This window comes from Podarcis erhardii (assembly GCF_964252035.2).
Source record: "Podarcis erhardii genome assembly, chromosome: 9".
NCBI classification, from domain to species: Eukaryota; Metazoa; Chordata; class Lepidosauria; order Squamata; family Lacertidae; genus Podarcis; species Podarcis erhardii.
This window is the reverse complement of record NC_138512.1, coordinates 77,281,783-77,306,749: the sequence shown is the minus strand read 5'-3', so window position 1 is coordinate 77,306,749 and position 24,967 is coordinate 77,281,783. Positions and strand designations below refer to the sequence as shown.

At 48.1% G+C, this 24,967-nt stretch overlaps 1 protein-coding gene and 4 long non-coding RNA genes across 5 annotated transcripts in view; 2 read left to right on the top strand and 3 right to left on the bottom strand.

Annotated features, from left to right (window-relative positions):
• The window catches only part of LOC309350417, a 128,336-nt gene that overhangs the window by 84,412 nt on the left and 18,957 nt on the right, over positions 1–24,967 (bottom strand). The gene's annotated exons all lie outside the window — the stretch shown is intronic.
• Positions 10–413, top strand: LOC309349524. The gene is made up of 2 exons (XR_014159999.1): positions 10–310; positions 352–413. It is a non-coding gene; the product is annotated as an uncharacterized lncRNA (long non-coding RNA).
• LOC309350409 lies at positions 15,006–18,906 on the bottom strand. Its single transcript, XR_014160329.1, has 2 exons — positions 18,749–18,906; positions 15,006–15,474 (listed from the first exon to the last, which is right to left on the bottom strand). It is a non-coding gene; the product is annotated as an uncharacterized lncRNA (long non-coding RNA).
• Positions 18,972–19,674, top strand: LOC309350478. Its single transcript, XR_014160419.1, has 2 exons — positions 18,972–19,103; positions 19,489–19,674. It is a non-coding gene; the product is annotated as an uncharacterized lncRNA (long non-coding RNA).
• Positions 20,322–22,455, bottom strand: LOC309350376 (uncharacterized protein). Its single transcript, XM_081877423.1, has 2 exons — positions 22,303–22,455; positions 20,322–20,754 (listed from the first exon to the last, which is right to left on the bottom strand). Exons 1-2 carry the CDS (start codon positions 22,323–22,325, stop codon positions 20,364–20,366), a joined length of 414 nt encoding a protein of 137 aa, XP_081733549.1. The 5' UTR covers positions 22,326–22,455; the 3' UTR covers positions 20,322–20,363.

The window sequence follows — 24,967 nt, the reverse complement described above, 5'->3', positions numbered from 1 at the left end:
CAAAGTGTTGTTAAGGCAGCAGAGAGCATTGTTGGCTGCCCACTCTCCACCTTAGAGCAGATTTATGCCACAAGGTGCCATAGGAAGGCACTGGACATAGTAAAAGATCCATCGCATCCTGGTCACTGTCTCTTCGAGCTCCTGCCGTCGGGACGGAGATACAGGACGATGAAGACAAGAACGAGCCGTCTCAAGAACAGCTTCTTCTCCAGAGCGATCTCGGCCCTGAATGGGAAGCCTGGACTTTGAAAGTCATCTAATCTTCCTTGCTGTATTATACTGTATTGTTTTAATTAGTGTTTTTATAGTTGTTCTGATTTTGAGTGGAGTGCCCTACCTGGGTGGATGGAGCAGCCAAGTAATTTCGTTGTCCCCGAGAGGGGGCAATGACAATAAAGATATTATTATTATTATTACCAGCTGTTCCTGATTTTCCCACCCTCCCACCCTTGCTGTGGACCTCGGTTGGTCGCCGTTGACAGGCCTGGTAGGAATTTTTCCACTTGGCAAATTGGCACCAGCCATTTGGTTTTCGCCTACCTCGTAGCAAATTGTCACAACTTTCTTGGTATTGGCGGTTAGGCATTGGTATTGCTCTGTAGATGGAAGAGGGGAGGTAGCACCATCACCTGCCCCGCATATTGAAGGGTAGTCCGGTAAAGGATTCCGGGGGGCGTTGCCTCATCCGAAGCCTATGGAGGTGAGGGCCTAAGGCACGCCCCCTATCGGTGACCCCGGGGGAGTTCCTAGTTGATGTGCATCAGCAGAGACTAACCCTTCCTGGACTTCAAGCGGACGGGCTGAAGTCAGATATAGTCGGTTAGGACCAATGCCTAAGCCAATACTGCTCATCACCTGTAACCAATAAAGTTGTGGCTTTACTTAGCCCATTAACCTTAATAACTGTGTCATGTGTCATTATTTCCACTGAGGGGGGTGGGAACTCGCCACGCAACAGCTGTGTTGTTCTTGATACCTTGGGGGCTTTTCTATTCTTACCTAAGGATTGTGTTGTACAGGAACTTACAAGAAGAAGGAGTAAGAAAATACAAGAAAAGGGGGGCCACTAGGTGGCGCATCGGAAGATGGCTGACAATAACATCTCTCCGACCCACACAAGGTAATTTGGAGGCTATGATGGGGGTAATTAGCCTCCTTAACCCCCCCCCCCCAGGATGGGGGGGGGCGGCCCTTGCCTGCTGTGCCCTATTCCACCCCCGAATTTGTGGGGGTGGGGGCACTAGGCACAAAGCCCTCCTGTGGGATTTCGGCACTCCTCGATGCTGTCTCTGATCCGTGCCTCTAGTTGCAAGAATCTCCAAAAGAAACAATTTGGACGAGATAAATTGCACATACTTCAAGGAAAAAGGGGGAGTAAAGACTGCTGACAGAAGAGATCTCTGATAACTAGACAAGAATAAAATATGAGAAGATACGTCAAGATACGGTACGACAAATGACTGAGGGGGGAGGGGGAAAACCTGCCTTTCCTTTTTTTTATGTGATTAAACAAGAATCCCCTCCCCTAACGAGTCAGAAATTAAGGACTTAAGCTGTGGATTTAAGGCTGTGTGGAGATAAACTTTCGAACCAAAGCAATGTTTCAAGACGAAGCTGGAAAGCTAAGAGTTTTGGAATGAGGCAGTTAAAAATGCTGTCGCCATTTTGGGAGGCATTGTTGGAGCTCTTGGGTCTGGGAGGAGATCAACTTCTCGGTGGGATTTAAGAGTGACAAATGCCTAATTTATGATGGAAAGAGCGATGTTATCTACGAAGGAGATATATGGAAACCATCTGGACTTAGTTTGGAAGAACGGGAAATTCACACAGGATTATTATATCGGCTTAAGGAGACTAACAGAAGAGATCGTAAAAGAAAAAGAGAAATTATATGAACAAGATATGATGTGGAAACACCAAGATAAGACTGGATAGAATTATGAACTTTGTTTGGACTGATTGGGACATTAACACAGTAATAAGAAGATGATCTGAATCCCCCTTTGGATCTTGAAGTATGGGTTCCCCCAACAAAATTTAAAAATTTGGCTTTGTAATTTGGAATTTATGCGATGTGATTTAATTTGATGTGATTGGCCAGTTAATAAAAATTATTTTAAAAAAAAATACAAGAAAAGAAGAAATGTATTTATATTGGAATTAGCCTCATAGGTTATACACCGTACACCGTGAACTGTATATGTTGTACATACTGGACTAGACCATGCGTAGGCAAACTAAGGCCCAGGGGCTGGATCCGGCCCAATCACCTTCTCCATCCGGCCCGTGGACGGTCCGGGAATCAGCCTGTTTTTACATGAGTAGAATGTGTCCTTTCATTTAAAATGCATCTCTGGGATATTTGTGGGGCATAGGAATTTGTTCATTCCCTCCCCCCTTCAAAATATAGTCCGGCCCCCCACAAGGTCTGAGGGACAGTGGACCAGCCCCCTGCTGAAAAGGTTTGCTGACCCCTGGACTAGACCTTTATAATAGGAAATAACCAGTAAAAAAAAATAAAAAAAATTCACAGTTATTATCATTAAGCCTGTTGAGCTTCGTGTATTGTGATAACTGTATTTGCTTAGCTGGGTATTGAACTTGTTTGGAGATATATGTTGGTGCTGTTTTGAGATGCTTCACTTTGCACAGCTGATCACGGTATCACTGACAGATCTCCTTCCTCCAACAACTGTATGTTGCACATAGTTACCTAAGAACATCCGAAGAGCTTACTGAATCAGGCCAGTGGCACATTCAGTCCAGCATTCTGTTCTCACAGGGGCCAACCAAATGTTCGTGCGAAGTCTGCAAGCTGGATATGCACCCCAGCACTCTGCCCTCTTGCAATCCCCAGGAAAAGATATTCAAATGCATATTGTCTGCAATGCGCAAGCCACTGTTTTATTTTGCTGCATAGTAGCAAAATATATTTTGATGCATGCTCAAGTCTCCGTGCACTGAGAGGTTTGGGGGTGGGGTTTCCAGGGCAGACCCTGGATTGGCTTCTGTGGAATGACGTCCCTGGCCCTGGGAGATCTTGTGATAGATGGTTAGGAACTTAGGAAGCTGTCCATATAGCTCAATACTGCTTACACTGGCTGGCAGCGACTTTCCAGGATTTCAGCCAGGGTTCTCTCTCAACCTTACCTGGAAGTGGCAGGGGTTGAACCTAGGACCTTCTGCTTGCAAAGCAGACGATAAAAATAATAATTTTATTATTTACACCCCACAACCGTCTGTCTGGGTCGCCCCGGCCACTCTGGGAGGCTTCCAACACATATAAAAACATAATGAAGCATCAAACATTAAAAACCTCCTGGTGTTCTACCACTGAGCTTACTGCTTATTTGCATGTGCGCACACATATATAGGCTGTGCACCAGGTGGAGGTTTGCAGCACTGACAGAAATCGCTCCCCCATCAGATTTCTAAGGGTACCTGCAATGACATTCCACCCTCTTTCACAAAGTAAGGCACATGGCCTGCTTTGTGCCCTACTTCTTTCTGTTATAAATATATATATATATATATATATATATATATATATATATATATAATGTTTATATTGGTTTTCAAATACAAAAACAAATTTATACACTCCATACATCTTAATTACATCTTACTTCTCTTTTTGACTTCCCTCAATTTGTCTGCAATTCCTTCCCTTTATTACTTTTTACACATTTCTACCATTTCAACCATTTCCCCTCACAGAGCTTCCTTAAAATTTACAAACGTAATCTGGTTATCACTCAGTTTTTGCATATATTGGATAAACTTTCCCCAATCTTCTGTAAATCTTTGATCTCGTCGATTCCGGATCCTTCCTGTCATTCTGTCAAGTTCTGCATAGTCCATCATTTTGGTTCTCCATTCTTCTATCGTAAGTAGCTCCTCCTGTTTCCATTTCTGGGCCATCAATATTCTTGCTGCTGTCACTGCATATAAGAATAACGTCTTTTCTTTCTTGTTTATCTCATTACCTGTAATGCCTAGTAAGAATGCTTCTGGTTTCTTAACAAATGTATATAGTGCCCTACTTCTTTCTGGTTGCTATAATTTTATTTGCTTGCCAACTCTTTCCACTATTTTCTTCACATACAATACTAATAAGCGCCAGAAAAATAAGAGGAAAGGCATTGCCTATCTTTCCTGGTTATTTTAAATCAAGTTATTTGCACACAAAATTATGCTGGCAAAATGGCTTAGCTTGTTGGTATATATTTCTCCTCTTCACTTTCAAATAAGACAATGTTGCCAACTGAAAGAGAGTTTGAGAGGGTCCAGTTTTTACCATTTACTTCAACAATGACCAACCTGAGAAGATAACACGCTTGAACATCTCCCTCACCATGTCACTATTTCAACTGAAAATCGACCAATTCTATGAAGACTTACAACACCTTATAGAAGTGACACCAAAGAAGGATGTTCTTCTCATTATAGGAGATTGGAATGCTAAAGTAGGGAACCAAGAGATAAAAGGAACAACTGGCAAGTTTGGCCTTGGAGAGCAAAATGAAGCAGGGCAAAGGCTAATAGAGTTCTGTCAAGAGAACAAGCTGGTCATCACAAACACACTTTTCCAACAACACAAGAGACGACTCTACACGTGGACATCACCAGATGGGCAGCATCGAAATCAGATTGATTATATTCTCTGCAGCCAAAGATGGAGAAGCTCGATACAGTCAGCAAAAACAAGACCTGGAGCTGACTGTGGCTCAGATCATCAGCTTCTTATAGCAAAATTCAAGCTTAAACTGAAGAAAGTAGGAAAAACCACTGGGCCGGTAAGATACAATCTAAATCAAATCCCTTATGAATACACAGTGGGAGTGAGGAACAGGTTTAAGGATTTAGATCTGCTGGACAGAGTGCCCGAAGAACTATGGATGGAGGCTCGCAACATTATACAGGAGGCAGCAACGAAAACCATCCCAATGAAAAGGAAATGCAAGAAAGCAAAGTGGCTGTCCAACGAGGCCTTACAAATAGCGGGGGACAGAAAGCAAGCAAAATGCGAGGGAGATAGAGAAAGATACAGGAAATTGAATGCAGATTTCCAAAAAATAGCAAGGAGAGATAAGAAGGCCTTCTTAAATGAGCAATGCAAAGAAATAGAGGAAAACAACAGAATGGGAAGAACCAGAGATCTGTTCAAGAAAATTGGAGATATGAAAGGAACCTTTCGTTCAAAGATTACCATAATAAAGGACAAAAGTGGTAAGGACCTAACAGAAGCAGAAGACATCAAGAAGAGGTGGCAAGAATACACAGAGGAATTATACCAGAAAGATATGGATGTCTCGTACACCCCAGGTAGTGGGGTTGCTGACCTTGAGCCAGACATCCTGGAGAGTGAAGTCAAATGGGCCTTAGAAAGCACTGCAAATAACAAGGCCAGTGGAAGTGATGGTATTCCAGCTGAACTATTTAAAATTTTAAAAGATGATGCTGTTAAGGTGCTACACTCAATATGCCAGCAAGTTTGGAAAACTCAGCAGTGGCAAAATATGGTCTGAAGCTCAACATCAAAAAAACGAAGATCATGGCCACTGGTCCCATCACGTCCTGGCAAATAGAAGGGGAAGATATGGAGGCAGTGAGAGATTTTACTTTCTTGGGCTCCATGATCACTGCAGATGGTGACAGCAGCCACGAAATTAAGAGACGCCTGCTTCTTGGGAGGAAAGCAATGACAAACCTAGACAGCATCTTAAAAAGTAGAGACATCACCTTGCCAACAAAGGTCCGTATAGTAAAAGCTATGGTCTTCCCAGTAGTGATGTATGGAAGTGAGAGCTGGACCATAAAGAAGGCAGATCGCCGAAGAATTGATTCTTTTGAATTATGGTGCTGGAGGAGACTCTTGAGAGTCCCATGGATTGCAAGAAGATCAAACCTCTCCATTCTGAAGGAAATCAGCCCGGAGTGCTCACTCGAAGGACAGATCCTGAAACTGAGGCTCCAAGACTTTGGTCACCTCATGAGAAGAGGAGACTCCCTGGAAAAGACCCTGATGTTGGGAAAGATGGAGGGCACAAGGAGAAGGGGACGACAGAGGACAAGATGGTTGGATAGTGTCTTCGAAGCTACAAACATGAGTCTGACCAAACTTCGGGAGGCAGTGGAAGACAGAAGTGCCTGGCGTGCTCTGGTCCATGGGGTCACGAAGAGTCGGACACGACTAAACGACTAAACAACAACAAAGTTTTTACCATTTACTTCAACAATGACCAACCTGAGAAGATAACACGCTTGAACATCTCCCTCACCATGTCACTATTTCAACTGAGCATTTGAAAAAGAGGTAGTAACCACTCTGAGAATCTGGTAAAAAAATCCAGTGATGTTGTTGCCCTGGCAAGGTATTTGCCTGAGTTTACATTATGAAAGGGGATACTTAACAGACTTAGCCAGGGCTGTTTGCTTAACAAAAAGAAAGTGGTTTGACTGTTTTAGCAACTCTCCTCTTTGGCAAACCCCAGTTTCACAATGATAAAACCACAAGGTTGGGAGGGATCCCTAGAGAACATCCAGTCCAACCCCACAATAATATACACAAAGATGTTGTTGTCAAGTGCTGCTCTCTGGGTAGCAATTTTTTAATTGCACAGGACTGTTATTGGGTTTTTACTGCATGCTTTCCCAAAATAGACATGACGGCATGTGTTCAAGTTAAGGACAGAGGTTTACCTAGGGGTAGGAGAAACCAGACCTTGCCAGGGGTGCAGGCCCAGGGAGCAAAAAATCACCCACCAGGCTATTGATTGGATGACAAATATGTGTGTGGCGATGCACTGCTGATGTCACAGCAAAATCAAACATGCATACTTCTCACACTGTGGCACAAAGGTGTGCGATTTTTTTTTTTTTTTTTTTTTTTGCCCTTCTTTCTCACTTTGCCCTCATTCCCGCTTTGAGTGCTTGCTTCGAGTAAACTGGAGTAATTTCTAATGCGGGTACTGCAGCAAAGTGGATTTTTTTCTGGGGTGGGCTCCTTGCCAAGGGCGCAAGGGACCCTAGGTACACCTCTGGTGGTAATAATAATAATAATAATAATAATAATAATAATAATAATAATAATTTATTATTTGTACCCCACCCATCTGACTGGGTTTCCCCAGCCACTCTGGGCAGCTTCCAACAAAGACCAAAAATACACTAAAATAGTTAAAGGTTAAAGCTAAAGGGACCCCTGACAGTTAAGTCCAGTTGTGAACGACTCTGGGGTTGCGGCGCTGATCTCGCTTTACAGGCCTCTGGTTAAGGACCCCTTAAACGAACCACAACATGAAGGGGAAAAACTGAGCACCTGGATGCTTCAAAACCTGAAATATTGTTGCATGCATCCTGACCTCTCAGCAGTGAGAGGTTTTAGGGGTTCCAGCACATAGCCTGGCGTGGTTTTCTAGGAATGAGGTGACTGGAGACCCATTTCTGTGAGTTTGGTTTTATTTATTTACTTATAATATACAAGCAGAGCGTATATTATATGTTGGAGTGTCAATCCTGTTCCACGGAGAACCCCAAGGTCTTAGATGTGTGAAAGAGAGCAAAATTGTTCTCTTACACACACACACACACACACACACACACACACACACACACACACACACTTTGATGAGTGGCATCGCCTCCAGCCCAAGGTTGGGGAAAGAGAGACGTGATACCTATCTTCAGATATCTGAAGGGCTGTCACATGAGGGAGGGAGGGAGCAAGCTTGCTTTCTGCTGCTCCAGAGGGTAGGACTCGAACCAAAGGCTTCAAGTTACAAGGAACGAGGTGCCGACAACACCAGGAATAAATTTCTGTCAGGAAGAGCTGTTCGACAGGCTCCCACAAGAAGTGGTGAACTCTACTTTACTGGAGGATTTTGAGCAGAAGTTGGATGGCCATCAGCCATGTATGATCCAACTGATTCCTGCATTGCAGGGGGTTGGACTAGATGACCCTCAGGGTCCCTTCCAACTCCTCAATTCTACGATTTCATGTCTCCAGCTGTTTTGTTCCCATGGCAAGGTACTGCCCAGGTTTACATTACAAAAGGGAAACCTAACAGGTTTTCCAGGGCTACCTATCTACCTATCATTTATCTATAATCTATCTATCTATCTACCTGTCTGTCTGTCTGCCTATCTATTATCTATCTAATCTGTCCATCATCTATCTATCTATCTATCTATCTCTCTCTCTCTCTCTCTCTCTCTCTATCTATCTATCTATCATCTATCTATCTATCATCTATCTATCTATCTATCATCTATCTATCTATATCTATCTATCATCTATCTATCTATCATCTATCTATCATCTATCTATCATCTATCTACCTACCTACCTACCTACCTATCATCTTTCTATCTTTACCACCCTATATCTGGAGCTTTCAGGGTGGTTCAGAGAATATTGCAATCCAAAAGGAACAGCCCTTCTGTTCTGTAGACCCCAATCTTGCTTCTACAGAATCACAGGGGTGGGAGGGGCACCCCCGAGGACATCCAGACCAACCCCAATTCCACAACTGTGTGATTTGAGGTGAGAGTGAGCTGGCTCCCGAAACCACCTCCACCTGCTCCGAAAACATCGCACCTGCCTTCCCGGGGAACCTGATCCAAGCCATCGCCTTCCACATCTCTCCTTTGTTCAAATCCATTTTTGTTGCTATGTCAAGCCCAGCTGCCCAGAGCTCTCCCCCAGGTGTTCAGAGAAGTCGAGAAGGCACCGTTTTGCATAATCAGGGGGTGAGGGGGATGCAACAGCCAACATTTCCCCCATGTAACCTAAGCCAGGTTTCCCCCCGCCCCCCTCTGTTTGCGGAGAGGCATCAGAGGCCAAAATCCGGCCTTTTCCTTCTGTTTTTGTTTTTCCCAGCCAAGACAGCGCACCTGCTTCCTGCTGCCAGGAATTCCCCCTCGGGGAGCTGTGAGCCAGCCAAGGCTTTCGGCAACCTGCTCAGGCCAAAGACTGTGCCACTGGGTGCATGGGGGTGGCACGCGGCGTGCAATGCGCTCCCCTTTCTGCTGCTGCAATTCCATGCCCCCCGCATATGAATATTCTTCTCTCCACTTCCTCGACCCACTGGCAGGGCTCCAGCCACCCCCTCGCCCCCTTTCCCTTTCCTGCTGGTGGAATGTGCTCGCGAGGGGCTCCCCAGTGGACAGTTAGCCCTCCCATTCCGAGAGAACCTTCCAGCTGGCCAATTGATTGTGCCCGCACGTCCCTGACCCTGGGGTGCCTTCGCGCACTGCTTCTAATTAGTCATTTCACGCCACACATGCTCCTGGTCCTGGGAAGGCAAAAGCAGCAGGCATCGGGCCTCTCCTTCTTCGTGCACGGCTCTCGTTCCCAAATATCAGGAAGCTGGTGCGAATCCAGCTGCCAGCCCCTGCCTGCCAGCCAGCCAGCCAGGCAAATGAGATTTCCAAGGGAGCTTGCTTGCTTCTTTTTAATAATAATAATAATAATAATTTTTTATACCCCGCCCTTCCCAGCCAAGGCTGGGCTCGGGGTGGCTAATAAGCAATAATAAAAACAAGTTGAATGAATACAACTTAAAAACAAGATTAAAATACACCACTGAAACATTGAAACATCACAGGAGGAGAAAGGAAAAAAGAAGGGGGGGGGTCAAATTGACTCCAAGCCAAAGGCCAGGTGGAAAGAAATCAGATCCTGCAGGGCCCTGATCTCATGAGACAGAGTGTTCCACCAGGCTGGGGCCAGTGTTGAAAAGGCCCTGGCTCTAGTAGAGGCTAATCTGACTTCCTTAGGGCCCGGGACCTCTAAGGTGTTGCTATTTATGGACCTTAAGGTCCTCCGTGGGGCATACCGGGAGTGGTGGTCCTGTAGGTATGAGGGTCCTAGGCCTTAAGCTTTTGACTCGTCAACAGGACAGGGCAAAGTCATAGGAGGAAAGGCTGGCGTGGTGGAATCTGCAGAATATGCTTTCCTGGACAGCCGACATGCAAAGAGATGCTATACCAGCTGCACTGGCTCCCAGTGGAGTATAGGATCAGGTTTACGGTGCTGGTTTTAACCTTTAAAGCCCTATACGGCCTAGGACCCACGTACCTACGGGACCGCCTCTCCTGGTATGTCCCACAGAGGACCTTACAGTCTTCAAACAAAAACATATTGGAGATCCCGGGCCCCAGGGAGGTTAGGCTGGCCTCACCCAGAGCCAGGGCTTTTTCGGCCATGGCCCCGATCTGGTGGAACGTTCTGTCACAAGAGACTAGGGCCCTGCAGGACTTGACATCTTTCCACAGGTACTGCAAGACAGAGCTGTTCCACCAGGCCTTTGGCCAAAGCACAGTCTGACCCCTTCCTTTGGTCATCCTCACAGAACTCCAGCCCAATGGTTGCCATAAATTTGATTTTGAATTGATTTTAGAATGAATTGATTTTAGAATGCCATGTTACTTTTATTGTTGTTAGCCGCTCTGAACCCGGCTTCAGCTGGGGAGGGCGGGATATAAATAAAAGTTTATTTTATTATTATTATTATTATTATTATTATTTATGAGCAGTAAAAGAAAGCGAGAGGATATTGTTAAGGACAGGGGTTGGCAAACTAAGGGCCGCGGGCCAGATCAGGCCCAATGGGCTTCAGGATCCAGCCTGCGGACTGTCTGTGGATCGGCGTGGGGATTCATTTCTCCCCCCCACACACACACCATGGCGGCGCCTCCTCCCTCCCTCCTCCTGGCTTCTCCCTGCCCTGCCTAGAGGGGGAAGGGGGCTGGGCTGAGCTGGCTGAGTGCCATTTTAAGCAGCCCCTCTCCAGAGCCAGCCCTTTCGCACCACTCATCTTCCCTCCACTGCCCCCGTCCTGGTGCTCCTGTGGGTCAGAGAGCGGAGCGGATGACCTCACTCTGGCTACCCACAAGAAGCGGTGGCAGAGGCAGAGGCAGCAGCGGTGGTGGCAGTCCCTAGAAGGCAAGTGCAGCTGCTGGGGCTGGAGCTGGGGGTTGTGGAGGAGGACTGCTTGCCCCCCTCGCCTCTTCTTCCAGCTCCCACCCCCACCCCCCAGTTCTGCTTCTCCGACCCGCCACAAGGTCTGAGGGACAGTGGACCAGCCCGCGGCTAAAATAATTTGCCGACCCCCTGGTTAAAGAGATAAGAAGAGGCAGCTCAATCAGGCCCATGACCCATCTAGTCCAGTCTTCTCTTCTCACAATAGACAACCAGATGCTTGTGGGAAACCCACGAGCAGGATTCGAACACAACGGGTTTCCACCAATGGGTATTCAGAAGCATTGCTGCCTCAGGGTGCAGAGCAGAGGCATTGTGGCTAGTAGCCATCGAGAGCCCTCTCCTCCATGAATTTGTCTAACTGTCTTTTAAAGTCATCTAGAGGGGGAAAGGTTAATAATAATAATAATAATAATAATAATAATAATAATAATAATAATTTATTAATTATACCCCGCCCATCTGGCTGGGTTTCCCCAGACACTCTGGGCGGCTTCCAACAAAACACTAAAATACAATAGTCTGAAAGTTTCCCTAAACAAGGCTGCCTTCCGATGTCTTCTAAAAGTCTGGTAGTTGTTTTTCTCTTTGACACCTAGTGGGAGGGCGTTCCACAGGATGGGCGCCACTACCAAGAAGGCCCTCTGCCTGGTTCCCTGTAACTTGGCTTCTCGCAGCAAGGGAACCGCCAGAAGGCCTCGGAGCTGGACCTCAGTGTCTGGGCAGAATGATGGGGGTGGACCCCTGGATGGTTAAGTCCAGTGAAAGGTGGCCATGGGGTGCGGCGCTCATCTCGCTTTCAGGCTTTGTCCACAGACAGCTTTCCAGGTCATGTGGCCAGCATGGCTAAACCGCTTCTGATGCAATGGGACACCGTGATGAGTGCCAGACCGCACGGAAACACCATTTATCTTCCTACCGCAATGGTACCTATTTATCTACTTGCACTGGTGTGCTTTTGAACTGCTAGGTTGGCAGAAGCTGGGACAGAGCAACGGGAGCTCACCCCGCCGCGGGGATCCTAACTGCCGACTTTTCAATCGGCAAGCCCGAGAGGCTCAGTGGCTTAGACCACAGCGCCACCTAGAACTTATGGGCCGCCAATAAAACTGAAAGTTGGAAGATTCGAGACAGATAAACTATGTAGCGCATAGTTAAATTATGGAGGCAGTAATGGCCACCAACCCAGAAGACTTTAAAAGAAGACTGGGCAAATGCATGGAGGAAGAGAAAGAGCTATCAATGGCTATCAGTCAGGACGGCTTGGCTCTGCCTCTGACTGTGGCAGCAGCACTTCTGAATACCCTTTGCTGTGGAGGCCACAGGAGGGGAGAGATGCTCTCATGATCGAATTCTGCTTGCAGGATTCCCACAGATACCTGAGAAGAGGGCGCTGGACTAGACGGGCGCCATTGCCATTATTATCAGAGAACAAGGGAGGCCTTCGTGGTGAGGTCCAGCACCTCTTTCTCTAGAGGAATGCCACTGGTTAGAACATTAGAGGAGCCTGATGGATGAGGCCAGTAGCCCACCTGGACCAGTGGCCTGATCTCCCAGTGGCCAGCCACATGCCCGTGAAAAAAAGACAGTCACGGAACCAAGAAATTACACAAAACAAAAGAATTACTGTGAAAATCCCTGAAACGAGAAGTAATCGACTTGTAAAACTTGTCATTGAGGTTTTGATACCTTTTTTCTAAACTCAAGGAAGCGTTTCAGCCCTGCTCTTGAGTTTGTTTGATCTCACTTTAAATCATTTAAGGTTTATAATTTCTTTATTTCCTTCTGAGGAAACTGATTCGTTCAGTGAAATGAGTTTTGTAGCCGGCATCTCGTTAAGTCTTTAATTCTAGGTTAACTTTTCCTTAATATTTTTGATATTTGTTATTTAATTCAATTCTATACTTCTCGTTTCAGGGATTTTCACAGTAATTCTTTTGTTTTGCGTACATGCCTGTAGCAAGCAGGATTCGAACACAAGAGCTTTCTCCCTTCTCCAGCAAATGGCATTCAGAAGCGCTGCTGCCTGTGACCTTTCGGGCAAAGCATAGCCCTATGTCATGAGGCACAAAGAGTGTTGCGTGTGCATGTGTGCCCAGGCTCTCCCCACAGTGTGAGGCCCCACAACCTCCTTTTCAAACCCCGCGCAGGTCCATGTACAATCTTTCGCTCTAATACTTTTGCTGTGGCTCCTCGCCGCCTCTGCCCCAGCCCTTTGCCAAATGTTCCATGGCTTGTTTTCTTGTTCCCCGATCCTCCTTGGAGAGGCTTAAATTGGTCACCTGGGAGTGCAGCACGGCCTCCCCAAGGACATCCCTCCTGCCATTTCTGAAGTCATCCAAAACACCACTGGAGTCTGGAGGGTCCCAATTAGAGAGCGGTAACCGGATCAGACACAGAGTCTGGCAGGGGACACATTAGCCGGCTGCGTATCTCCTTCTCCTCCTCCTCCTCTTCTGCCAAACTCTTGTTGATGTGTCTTCCATCGCCTGCCTTGCCCCAGGGACAGCCTACTTAGCTCAGCTCCACAAAGTGGCACCATTCTGCCCCCTGGAAACCACTCTGCCAAATAGCACCCGCAGAAAGATCCTTGCTTGACTCCTGGGCCAGAAGGAGAAACACAACAGGCTTATCCACATTAATATCTTGCCCGTTTTTTTCCAGGCACAGACGACACCTTAAATCTCAGTGTCGGAACGTTGGTTTAATCCCATTTATTCATTTTGCCCTGGAGTTTTTCCTGAGGAAACCCATTCTTTAAAGCTGAAGCTCCGCAAACGGCAATTCAGCTTTTCTGCAGGTTGCCGTTTGCTCCGACTGAGCTTTAGAATCACAGCATTGAAGGGTTGGAAGGGACCCTGAGGGTTAATTCTGTGTCCAGAGCAGCTGTCTCCCAGCTCCACCTGGTACGCAGGATGAGACCCTCCCTGCCCACAGACTGTCTCGCCAGAGTGGTGCATGCTCTGGTTATCTCCTGCGTAGACTACTGCAATGCTCTCTAAGTGGGGCTAACTTTGAAGGTGACCCGGAAACTGCAATTAATCCAGAATCTAGACTGGTGAATGCGAGTGGCTGCCGGGACCACCTAACACCAGTCCTGAGAGATCTGCATTGGCTGCCAGTACATTTCCAAGCACAATTCAAAGTGTTGGTGCTGACCTTTAAAGCCCTAAACGGCCTCGGCCCAGTATGCCTGAAGGAGCATCTCCACCCCCATCGTTCTGCCCGGACACTGAAGTCCAGCACTGAGGGCCTTCTAGCGGTTCCCTCATTGCGAGAAGCAAAGCTACAGGGAACCAGGCAGAGGGCCTTCTCGGTAGTGGTGCCCACCCTGTGGAACGCCCTCCCACCAGATGTCAAAAGAGATAAACAACTACCTGACATTTAGAAGACATCTGAAGGCAGCCCTGTTCAGGGAAGTTTTTAATGTGTGACATTAATGTACTTTTAATCTTTGTTGGAAGTCGCCCTGAGTGGCTGGGGAAATCCAGCCAGATGGGCGGGGTACAAATAATATATTATTATTATTATTATTATTATTATTATTATTATTATTATTATTCGCTGCTCACAAAAACAGCGCAGGGCCTGGCTCACAATGCCCCTGAACTGCTGTGTTTCCCTCCCCCAGCCACCCTCTGGCAGCCAAGAAGGATGGAGCAGGCACTTTTCTGCCCCCTGGCGCTGGGCTTGCAGGGCACCCGAACCGCCATCCTCCCAGCTGCCTTCCAGCTGGAGGGCGCCTGCGAGGGGCTTGCTGGCTCGGGTGCCCTTCAGACCCAGTGCTGCCCGGTTTGGTGCCTGGATCATGCCAATCACGTCCCCCTCAGCCACCCTCAGTCGCTCTGCCTGAGCTCCCAGCCCCCAGGCCGCACGTATTCAAAATGTGCAACTCTCTCTTCTCATAGATGTGGGGCCTTTTGGATCCAATCCCCGACATTTCAGAGCTCGGAAGGCGATACACGAATCTCCCTTTGCCTCCTCAGCACCCTGCAATCTCAATGGGAAAGGAGATCCATCGTGAGGTTATAACTTTGGACTGTTTTATTCGGAGAAGTTTGGCCAGGAGGGCCGTTTACCATGTGAGCTGGAAGACTTTGATGGAGACCGGTATTAGGATCCTCTTTGTGAAGAAGAAGATGAGGATGGGAGGGACCAGGGAGAGGACGAAGGCGAAGAGCGAGGGAAGCAGCCGCCCGAAGAAGGTGTCCAAGATGGGCCGCGTCGACCTGGCGAACAAGACGATGGAGGGGATCACATGGTCGTAGATGATGAAGAAGGGGAGGAGGAGGAAGAAGAGGAGGACGAAGCTTATGCGGAGGAGGAGGTCGCAGAAGAGGAGCGTGAAGATGATGGAGAGAAGCTTCCGGAAGCAGCGGAAGATGCCTCTCACGGTGATGCGGAAGGCCATGCTCTGCCAAAGGGTCTGTACGGGAGCTCACTCGGCGTGGGCAGATGGCTGTCGGGACTCCTCTGCTGTGGCACCGTCCCTGCGAGGGAAGAGAGAGAAAACTGGAGGATCATGGGAGCATGAAACATGGGTTGGGGGAAAGGCAGTTGCCCATCCGCTTCCCTCCGTGTCTACGTTTTGTGGTGATATAACTGATTGGACGCCATCCTGAAATTCTAAACAAAATGAAGGGTAGGGACTCAGCTACACAGCTGCATATGTGTGTTTCAAGTGCAATATACAAAGTGGCACTAGATGGCGGTGGTGAGCCTTATGGAAAATTCAATATTTTATTTTGTTTTTAAAAGCATTTCCAGAACAGTTTTTATACGCGTGTAGATTCCACCTAGGATTTAAACATGCCTTGATTCTGAAATTCTCTGGATACTGAATCCTGTGGCCTGTGTCAGTCTCTATACTTGTGCAATGACTTTACAGAATCCAAACATTTGCAACCAATAAGCATTTGAGCAGTGGCAAGTTCAGGAATGAAAGGTTCCTCTACTTTATAGCCACAGCCACATCCCCTTCTAAAATTATACGAGCTTCTAAGATCGTACCCATATCTCATAATTATACAATAATGATAATTAGGGATGCACTGCAACATCTTTCCACATGTTGCCTTTCAGCTAGAGCCACTATTTCCCATGCATGTACATGGACATACGATTTGGAGTGCTCCAATCTCTTTTTTCCTAATTGACTTGTATTTTCCTTGAAATTCCACTATACGTAGCAGAACTTGAGCACCCTTTTTCTTGTAACGGAAGCGCCTTGTGTTTTCAGTGTTCCTCAATCCTTGGCTTTGCAGCATACAGAAAAACAACTCAGCAATGTTCTTCCCAAACACTTTCTCCAGAGTGACCCTAGGAGCCAATCCTCAGTGGCCGACTCACCTCCTTTCACTCTGATTGGCTCCCATCAGCACAAGGCATGAGAATGCTTCCTCTCAGTGGCTAAAGAAAATCCCCTTTCTTGCTAAATGGGTGGCTCTAGAACCCTGGAATTAGGAACCCTGCTGTAGAAACAGGAGCAGGTCTTCAACCCCCTACAACCCCAGATCACGACCAGTGGCATTGCAGTGGGGGGCGTGGTGTGCCCCAGGTGCAATGTCTGGGGGGGTGACAAGAAGGCACCCCGCAGGGGCTCGCAGCGGCGCAAGCAGCCAGCGCGCCGCCACAGACACATGTGGAGGATCCTCCGTTTGCAACTGCAGCTGCGAGCAGAGGATCCTGGCGCCGGCGGCAAACCACTATGTACAGCACATGTGTGGCATCACACACATGCGCTGTACATAGCGGTTTGCCGGCGGCGGCGCTCCAGCGCAGTTCAGACAGCGGTGGGATCCCTCCTTTACTGCTACAGCTGCAAGCAGAGGTTCCTAGCACCGTCCATACGCCACTGGAGCGCCGGTGCCGGCAAACCGCTATGTACATCTCATGTGCAGCATCACTACGTATAGCGCATGCGTCGTACATAGCAGCACCACATATGCACCCTATGTAGCGACACCCCGCCATGGGTGTCACGGCGCCTTTACTCGCCCCCTGATCACGACACCTCTTCCAATAAGTCCTTGGTTCATCACCACCACTGAAAAACCACCTTCCCTTTTCTTTCTGATCATTATTCATGGAATCCTAGAATTGCAGAGCTGGAAGGGACCCCGGGGGGGTCATCCAGCCCAACCCCCTGCAATGCAGGAAACTCAACTGCAGCATCCATGATAGATGGCCACCCAACCTCTGTGTAAAAGCCTATGAGGAAGGAGAGATTTTGTAGCTCTGCTCAAGAGCCTTCGAGGCAGATGTGGGGAGACTCTGGCCAAACAGATGTTGCTGAACTACAACTCCCATCATCCCCGATGTGTTTAGAGTTGTAGTTTAGAGATGAGCTTAGCAACATCTGGAGGTGTGGGTCAGCTGCCTCTGGAGGTGCCAAAGGTTCTCCACATCTGTCTCCCAGGCAGTAATTTAGCCAGATAGAGAAGATTCCCCAAACCAGGTAATAATAACAAGCTTTGGGCAAGGCATGTCCTGCTTGTTTTCTTTGAGCCAAGCCAAATTTCTGAAAGGGCTCGTCCACCCAACTGCCATTTGTTCCAATTCAGCGCTAAACCGCAGGGGAAAGTGGCCATTTGTCAGGAGCTCTTCAGCTGGGATTCCTGCATTGGTTTAGACTAGATGGCCCCTGGGAGTCCCTACAATGCTATGACTAAAGGTTTTGACCTTTAAAGCCCTATGTGGTCTAGGACACACATATTTATGGGACCTCTCCTGGTATGCCCCATGGAGGACCTTAAGGTCCACAAATGACAACACCTTGGAGGTCCTGAGCCTCAAGGAGGTTAGATTGTTTTCAACTAGGGCCAGGGCCTTTTCAGTACTGGCCCCGACGTGGTGGAATGCTCTGTCACAAGAGACCAGGGCCCTGCGGGACTTGACATCTTTCCACAGGGCCTGCAAGACAGAGTTGTTCCACCTGACCTTTGGTTTGGACTCAGTCTGACCCTTATGTTTCCCTCCCCTTATGGTCTTGATTTATCGGCTGTTTTCAAATGAGGCTGCATTTTAAATTGCATTTTAACTTATATTTTAAATTGGGTTTGTTTTTTCCTCTCTTTTCCCCCTATTACGTTTTTGCTGTGATTTTATTGGTGTTAGCCGCCCTGAGCACAGCTCTGGCTGGGGAGGTCGGGGAATAAATAAAATTTATTATTATTATTGAAGTGAAGGACATGAGGCAGGAGTTGATAATGTAGGTGAGCTGCGCGCAGGTGAGCTGCAAGCAAGCTGCCGGCCAGCTCTGTGGAGGCTCCTTTTATTGACACAATATGCAAACTCAGGCAGATACATTTTGGGCTGTGACCTTTACAAGTCTTCTAGTCCCGAGATCGTGGGGTGGTACAAAGCTATTTTGGCCCCTATTTCCTCCTGAGACAAAGGTTTCAGAGTCAAAGGTTACAGACAGGACACCGCAGACTACTGAGACCGCAAAAGGTTAGACAGAGGGCAAGATGTTCAGAAAGCTGTGGCTTTATCTGTGAGGGGGAGTGTGCCCCACACCCCAAGATCATGCATGCAGACAGCTGAGGCTGCCTGCGGGCGGGGAGTGTGCTCTGCACCCAGCGATCATCCCTACAATTATTATTATTATTATTATTATTATTATTATTATTACTCTGTGAAGTCCCAGGACTTGGGGACCGGGGAGTGGCAACAATGCTGGAGAGCAGATGGCAAACAGGTGAGAGGGATCCTTCCTGCTTCTAAGCACGGAGGAACCTGACTTGCCTGATATAGTGAACTTACCTTGTTCCTCGCACCATCTGCACCTTGCCTGCTGTCCCATTGGCCTGCCTGCCTGACCTCACGCCCGACCTCTGTCCATCTTCCAAATGAGTGGAGCCCTCTCTTCTGCCATGGTTCCTCAACAGCCTTGGCCCAGCCAGGGCTGTGTGAGCATGGCACCTCTGTCACCCTGTCATGCTTCCTTCCGGTGATGTCACAAATGGGTGTGGTCTTATTGGAAGGCCCAGCTGACTCCAGGCTGGCAGGAAGTGAGGAAAGGGCACTGGGAGGCAAGTCCAGCAGCGTGGTGTCACTGCCGTTTGAGATGGTGCTAAAAGCCACTGGACGTGGGTGTTCAATGGTTTAGGCTTTGGTGGTAAGCATCATGTGGGTCGCCAGCCCTTCAGAGAGATGCCACCCAACCTGAGAAGATTCAAAGTCAGCATGGCTGCATTCTTGAGCCAACCGTGTGATTTTGAGGCGCAAAAGGCCAATACGGTTCCAAGTTGTCCCAACCTGAGCATGGTTTCCTGGTGATTGTTGTAGGAAATCTGCTAATCCCTAATTTCTGATGCATCCAGCCTCTGCTTGTAAAGACCCCTAATGAAACAGAGAGTCCACTATCTTTTGAGGCAGCGTGTTGCACTGTTGAGCAACAGGCATTGTTGAATGTCCATCCCACTATTTTGGGGAAGAGAAGGTTTCACTTCCACCTACATTGGAGAAGAGGGGGGGGGTCAACCCCCTCTTCTCCAATGTAGGTGGAAGTGAAACCTTCTCTTCCCTCTATCTCCACAACATGTAACTGACCATTGAAGACGTGTCTAAGCAAGCTGCAAGCTCAGAGCATGTGTTTGAAGCTATATTGCTGTATTTCCTATCCAAGAGTATTCTGCCTGTGTTCTCAATGCTGCTGCTTGAATAAATGCATGAATCTGACCTTTGAATTTGTAAGTAAAGCGTTTAAACTTATTTAGCAGTGTGTAGTCTGTTCGCTGCAAGAGGAATAGAGAGAGGAGGGCGCTTTGCAAGTGGGTTAAACAGGACAAAAGCTTTAGCATCCTGCAACCTTCTGATCAGCAAGTCCTAGGCTCTGTGGTTTAACCCACAGCGCCACCTGCGTCCCTGGTTTTCACCTACCTCATAGCAAATCGTCACAACTTTCTTGGTATTGGCGATTAGGCATTGGTATTGTTCTGTAGATGGAAAAGGGGAGGTAGCACCATCACCTGCCCCACATATTGAAGGGAGGTCCGTTAATGGATCCCGGGGAGGGGGTGGCCCTGTCTGAAGCCTGGAGAGGTGAGGGCCTAAGGCACGCCCCCTATCGGTGACCCCGGGGGAGTTCCTAGTTGATGTGCATCAGCAGGACTCCCCCTACTGGTGGCTAACCCTTCCCGGACTTCAAGCCGATGGACTGAAGTCGGATATAGTCACTTAGGACCCAATGCCTAAGCCAATACCACTCATCACCTGTAACCAATAAAGTTGTGCCCCTATTTAGCCCATTAACCTTAATAATTGTGTCATTATTTCCACTGGGAGGGGGGTTGGGAACTCGCCACGCAAGCAGGAGCTCAGACCACGCGGCTGGTTCATGTTGTTGTATTGAGCTGTATCCTCAGAACCGCTGTCCTCACCAGGCCAGCCGCAGCAGCCTGAAATAGCTGGGGAGAAGGAAGAGGTGGAGGCAGCAGCCGGCGGTCAGCGGCAGCAGCAAGGCACCCAGGAAAACCAGAAGGGCCCCGAGCACTTCGTTGTAGAAGACTTCTGTGGCGGGAGCCAAGGCATCCATGAAGACCAGGGAAGCAGGGACCATGCGGTCGTGCAAGACGGCGAGTGGGATGGAGAGGGAGACGACAACGTGGAACATGATCTCCGCCAGGAAGATGCTGTAGACCAGCACGGCCAGGATGAGCAGCGTCTGCTCCAGGGCCCCCAGGATCTTGCTTGCGATGGAACGCAGGCCGAGGAAGGTCTTCGACCTCGGAGACAGAGGGGCCTTCTCCTCGGGTGACACATTCAGCCTAGAGGGGGCAGAAACGGAGGCAAGGGAACGCGTGACCTCGTTTGCTCTTTCAGGGTATGTGATTTATTGATAAAGCAACCGCTGGCAGGGAACGAAACAGAAGGAACGGATTGTGAATTACAGTGGCACCTTGGTCCACAAACTTAATCCGTCCCGGAAGTCTGTTTCAAAACCAAAGCGTTCCAAAACCAAGGCGCGCTTTCCCATATAAATGGATTAATCCATCCCAGACTTTTACAAACAACCCCTAAAACAGCAGTTTAACATGGATTTTACTATCTGATGAGACCACTGATCCATAAAGGGAAAGCAATAAGCAATGTACTGCAGTCACACAATCAATCAATCAGTAGCTGAACTGGATTCCACACAGTCACAAAAACCAACAAAAGAGAGCCGCAAAAACAAAAATGCAAAATAAATAGCAAAAACAGATAGACCTCAGTGTAACACTCATAAAGGACGTGTGACACTCAAACTGGAAGCAAAACACTCGAAACGGGAGCTCACCCCGTTGCGGGGATTCAAACCGCCAACCTTCTGATCAGCAAGCCCAAGAGGCTCAGTGGTTTAGACCACAGCACCACCTGTGTCCCTAGGTTACCTTAGGAATCCCTATTTTCATTGGAGAAGACATCTGAAGGCAGCCCTGTGTAGGGAAGATTTTTAATGTTTAATGTTTTATTATGTTTTTATATATGTTGGAAGCCGCCCAGAGTGGCTGGGGAAACCCAATCAGATGGGCAGGATATAAATAATACAGTTGTTGTTGTTGCTGCTGCTGCTGTTGAATAGGACATCCCTATTTTCATCGGAAGAATGTTGAAGGGTATGTATAAACCAGAAGTGAGAAATCTCAGTCCTAGGGGGCTGAATTTAGCCCTCCAGGCTAAGCAATCCAGAATCCAGGTCTGGGTCAAGGAACAGATCTTCCATAGACATTATGCAGCCCTCTCCAGCTGGCCTTCTGAACTCTCTCAGGCCACATTCATCACACAAAAAAGGTAAAGAACCCCTGGACGGTTAAGTCCAGTCAAAGGCAACTATGGAGTTGTGGCGCTCATCTCGCTTTCAGGCTGAGGGAGCCGGCATTTGTCCACAGACAGCTTTCCGGGTCATGTGGCCAGCTTCTAAACCGCTTCTGGTGCAAAGGGACACCGTGATGGAAGCCAGAGCACACGGAAGCGCCATTTACCTTCCTGCCACAGTGGTACCTATTCATCTACTTGTGCTGGTGTGCTTTCAAACTGCTAGGTTTGCAGGAGCTGGGACAGAGCAACGGGAGCTCAACCTGTTGTGGGGATTTGAACCACTGAACTTTCTGATTGGCAAGCCCAAGAGAGGTATTTTGGACTCTGAGCATGCCTTGTGTTCACCTGTTTAGGTGATACAGGGATTGTACATAAACTAGGCCACTCTACTTTGTTGGCATTCATCTGTCTCCAGTCATCTGTTGGAGTCTATGAGTTCTCGTGTTGGGATTTGCACACTGAGAATCACCCTAAGAGCCCCACATACAGAGGCACCGCGGCATTCTCCTACTCACCGGCTGCCTTCTGAACGAGCCATTTCTATCCCTGGGTGTTGTCCTCCCACACGCAGCCTGTCTTCATTCCTTCATCCAGATCTTTCCCCTCTCAGCTGGACTCCAGCTCTTGCCAGCCAAACAGCTCTTGTGGCCTCTGCAAGGTCCATTATCCCGGTGGGACAAGCAAGCTGATGACCACATCACCTGGCGCTGATGTCATAAATTAGGTTGGGTAGCCCAGAGGCTGGCTAAAAGGGGCCAGGTGGTGGAAGCATCTCAGCTCCTTCACCCAGTTAGGTCAAAGGCACAGGATCACAGGAAGCTGCCATATACAGAATGAGACCCATTCACAGACCCTCTAAGTGTCCCTGTTTTCCAGATGTTCTACCACATTCCCTTGCTGGTGAAAGAATTGCACTGGTTCCCTGTTTGCTACCAGCAGCAGTGCCAACTCCTGGGGGTCAAGCCCATTCTGATATCCCCTTCATTTTGGGCTAGGGGATGCTCCGCCCAAAAAACCCCCGGCTTCGGCCCGGTATATCTGAAGGAGCGTCTCCACCCCCATCGTTCTGCCCAGACACTGAGGTCCAGCTCCGAGGGCCTTCCCTGCGAGAAGTGAGGTTACAGGGAACCAGGCACAGGGCCTTCTCGGTAGTGGCACCCGCCCTGTGGAAAGCCCTCCCATCAGATGTCAAGGAAATAAACAACTATCTGACTTTTAGAAGACATCTGAAGGCAACCCTGTTTAGGGAAGCTTTTGATGTCTGATGTTTTATCCCTTTATTAATAATATTATCATTAATTCTATTGGGAGCCGACCAGAGCGGCTAGGGAAACCCAACCAGATGGGCTGGGTATAAATAATAAATGATGATGATGGTATCCAAAAAACAGAGGTGAAGCATGGAGAGGTGGTGGAAGAGTCACCATTGAAGCCATGCAGCTGCCATGTTTGTGTCAGGATCTCAGGCTGACACGAGCAAGCTTTGATAAGAACTAAAAACTCTGGCAGTTTTATGGTATGTTTATTTACAATTTACATGCAAAGAGCAGCACCAGGCCATCCGCCGTTTGGTCACGAGTTGCTCAGTCTGATTCTCCACCCCTGCTGCAACACGGAGTGCGCCAACACCCCGTCCTCCTCCCTTTTGCCCTTCCGTTGTAATTCAACCCTTTCAGCCCTCCTAGAGTGAGGAGAGAGGGGGTGGACTTCTCCACTCTCAAATGAGAAGTCCTCCACATGCTGCCTCCCTTCTGGTTGCATAGCAAGCCCCTCAAGGCTGTCTGTTTCCTCCCCTTCTGAGGCTGCTTGTCTGTCTGCGGCTGGGAACTCTGGAGGAAGCGGGGCCAAACTAACCCATCCTTGCTCTAACTGTGACTGCATTCTCTCATCTCCCGTGTCAGACTCTTCCCCGGCATCTGACTCAGCCACGTCTCTGAAACTTTGGCTCCACCCCAGCTCCTCCCAATGTTATGTGTGCAAGATTGCCACCCACCCATCGGCCTTGCAAGCTGGCACCTCTGGCTACCAGGATGAAATATACTTGGAGTCGAGAGTGGATTTCATGCTCTTTAGTCAGCTCATAGTGGTGAGGAGGAATGGAAGTTCCCCAGAATGTCTGCTTTATATACATTATTTACACAATGGGCCCCACATGATTGGCTAATTCCAGGGTTCTCCTGTAGGCCAATCAGGTTGCGGATTCACTTCCACCTGGAGCTAGATTGGGTGGCTCCTGTGGACCAATCAGACTACTGCATTCTGGACCCTATTGTTCTAGGACCAATCAGACTGCTGCCTTTTGGATCCTATTCAGCTCAGTACATAGCACAGGATAGGTCCAGTGTACTGATTTTAGTGCACAGGGGTACCTTGGTTCTCAAAACTTAATCCGTTCCGGAAGTCCGTTCCAAAACCAAAGCATTCCAAAACCAAGGTGCCTGTAAAAAGTAATGCAAAATGGATTAATCCATTCCAGACTTTTGAAAACAACCCCTAAAACAGCAATTTAACATGAATTTTACTATCTGACAAGACCATGGATCCATAAAATGAAAGCACTGAACAATGTACTGCAGTCGCACAACCAACCAATCAGTAGCTGAACTGGGTTTCATACAGTCACAAAAAAACAGAACATAAAAGAGCCACAAAAATACAGTCATACCTCATGTTGCGTTTGGTTCGGGTTGAGCATTTTCAGGTTGCGTCCCGCAGCGACCCGGAAGTACTGGAAAGGGTTACTTCCAGGTTTCACCGCTCGCGCATGTGCAGTCGCTCAAAATGATGTCACGAGCATGCGCTGAAGTGGCGAATCACGACCCGCGCAGACACGGGTTGCTTTCTGCTCAGGTTGCAAATGGGGCTCCGGAACGGATCCCGTTCGCAACCAGAGGTACCACTGTAAAAAGGCAAAATAAATAGCAAAAACAGACAGACCTCAGCATAACACTCAAAACAGAAGTGTGGCTCTCAAATCGGAAGGGTAACACCCAAAACGGAGCACATTCGGCTTCCAAAAAAGTTCACAAACCGGAACACTTCCTTCTGGTTTTGCAGTGTTTGGGTTCCAAGTTGCTTGAGTACCAAGGCGTTTGAGAACCAAGGTACCAGTGTAAGCCATATGAAGCATGGAAGCTGAATACGTAAAAGATCATCTCACCCCTAACATGCCCAAATTGA

Coding starts and splice junctions, on each gene's coding strand:
- LOC309350376 (XM_081877423.1), bottom strand. CDS start 22,325: ATGGCTCGTTCAGAAGGCAGCCG. Junction 20,755..22,302: donor GCTCGTTCAGAAGGCAGCCG/GTGAGTAGGAGA, acceptor TGCCCCCTCTAG/GCTGAATGTGTCACCCGAGG.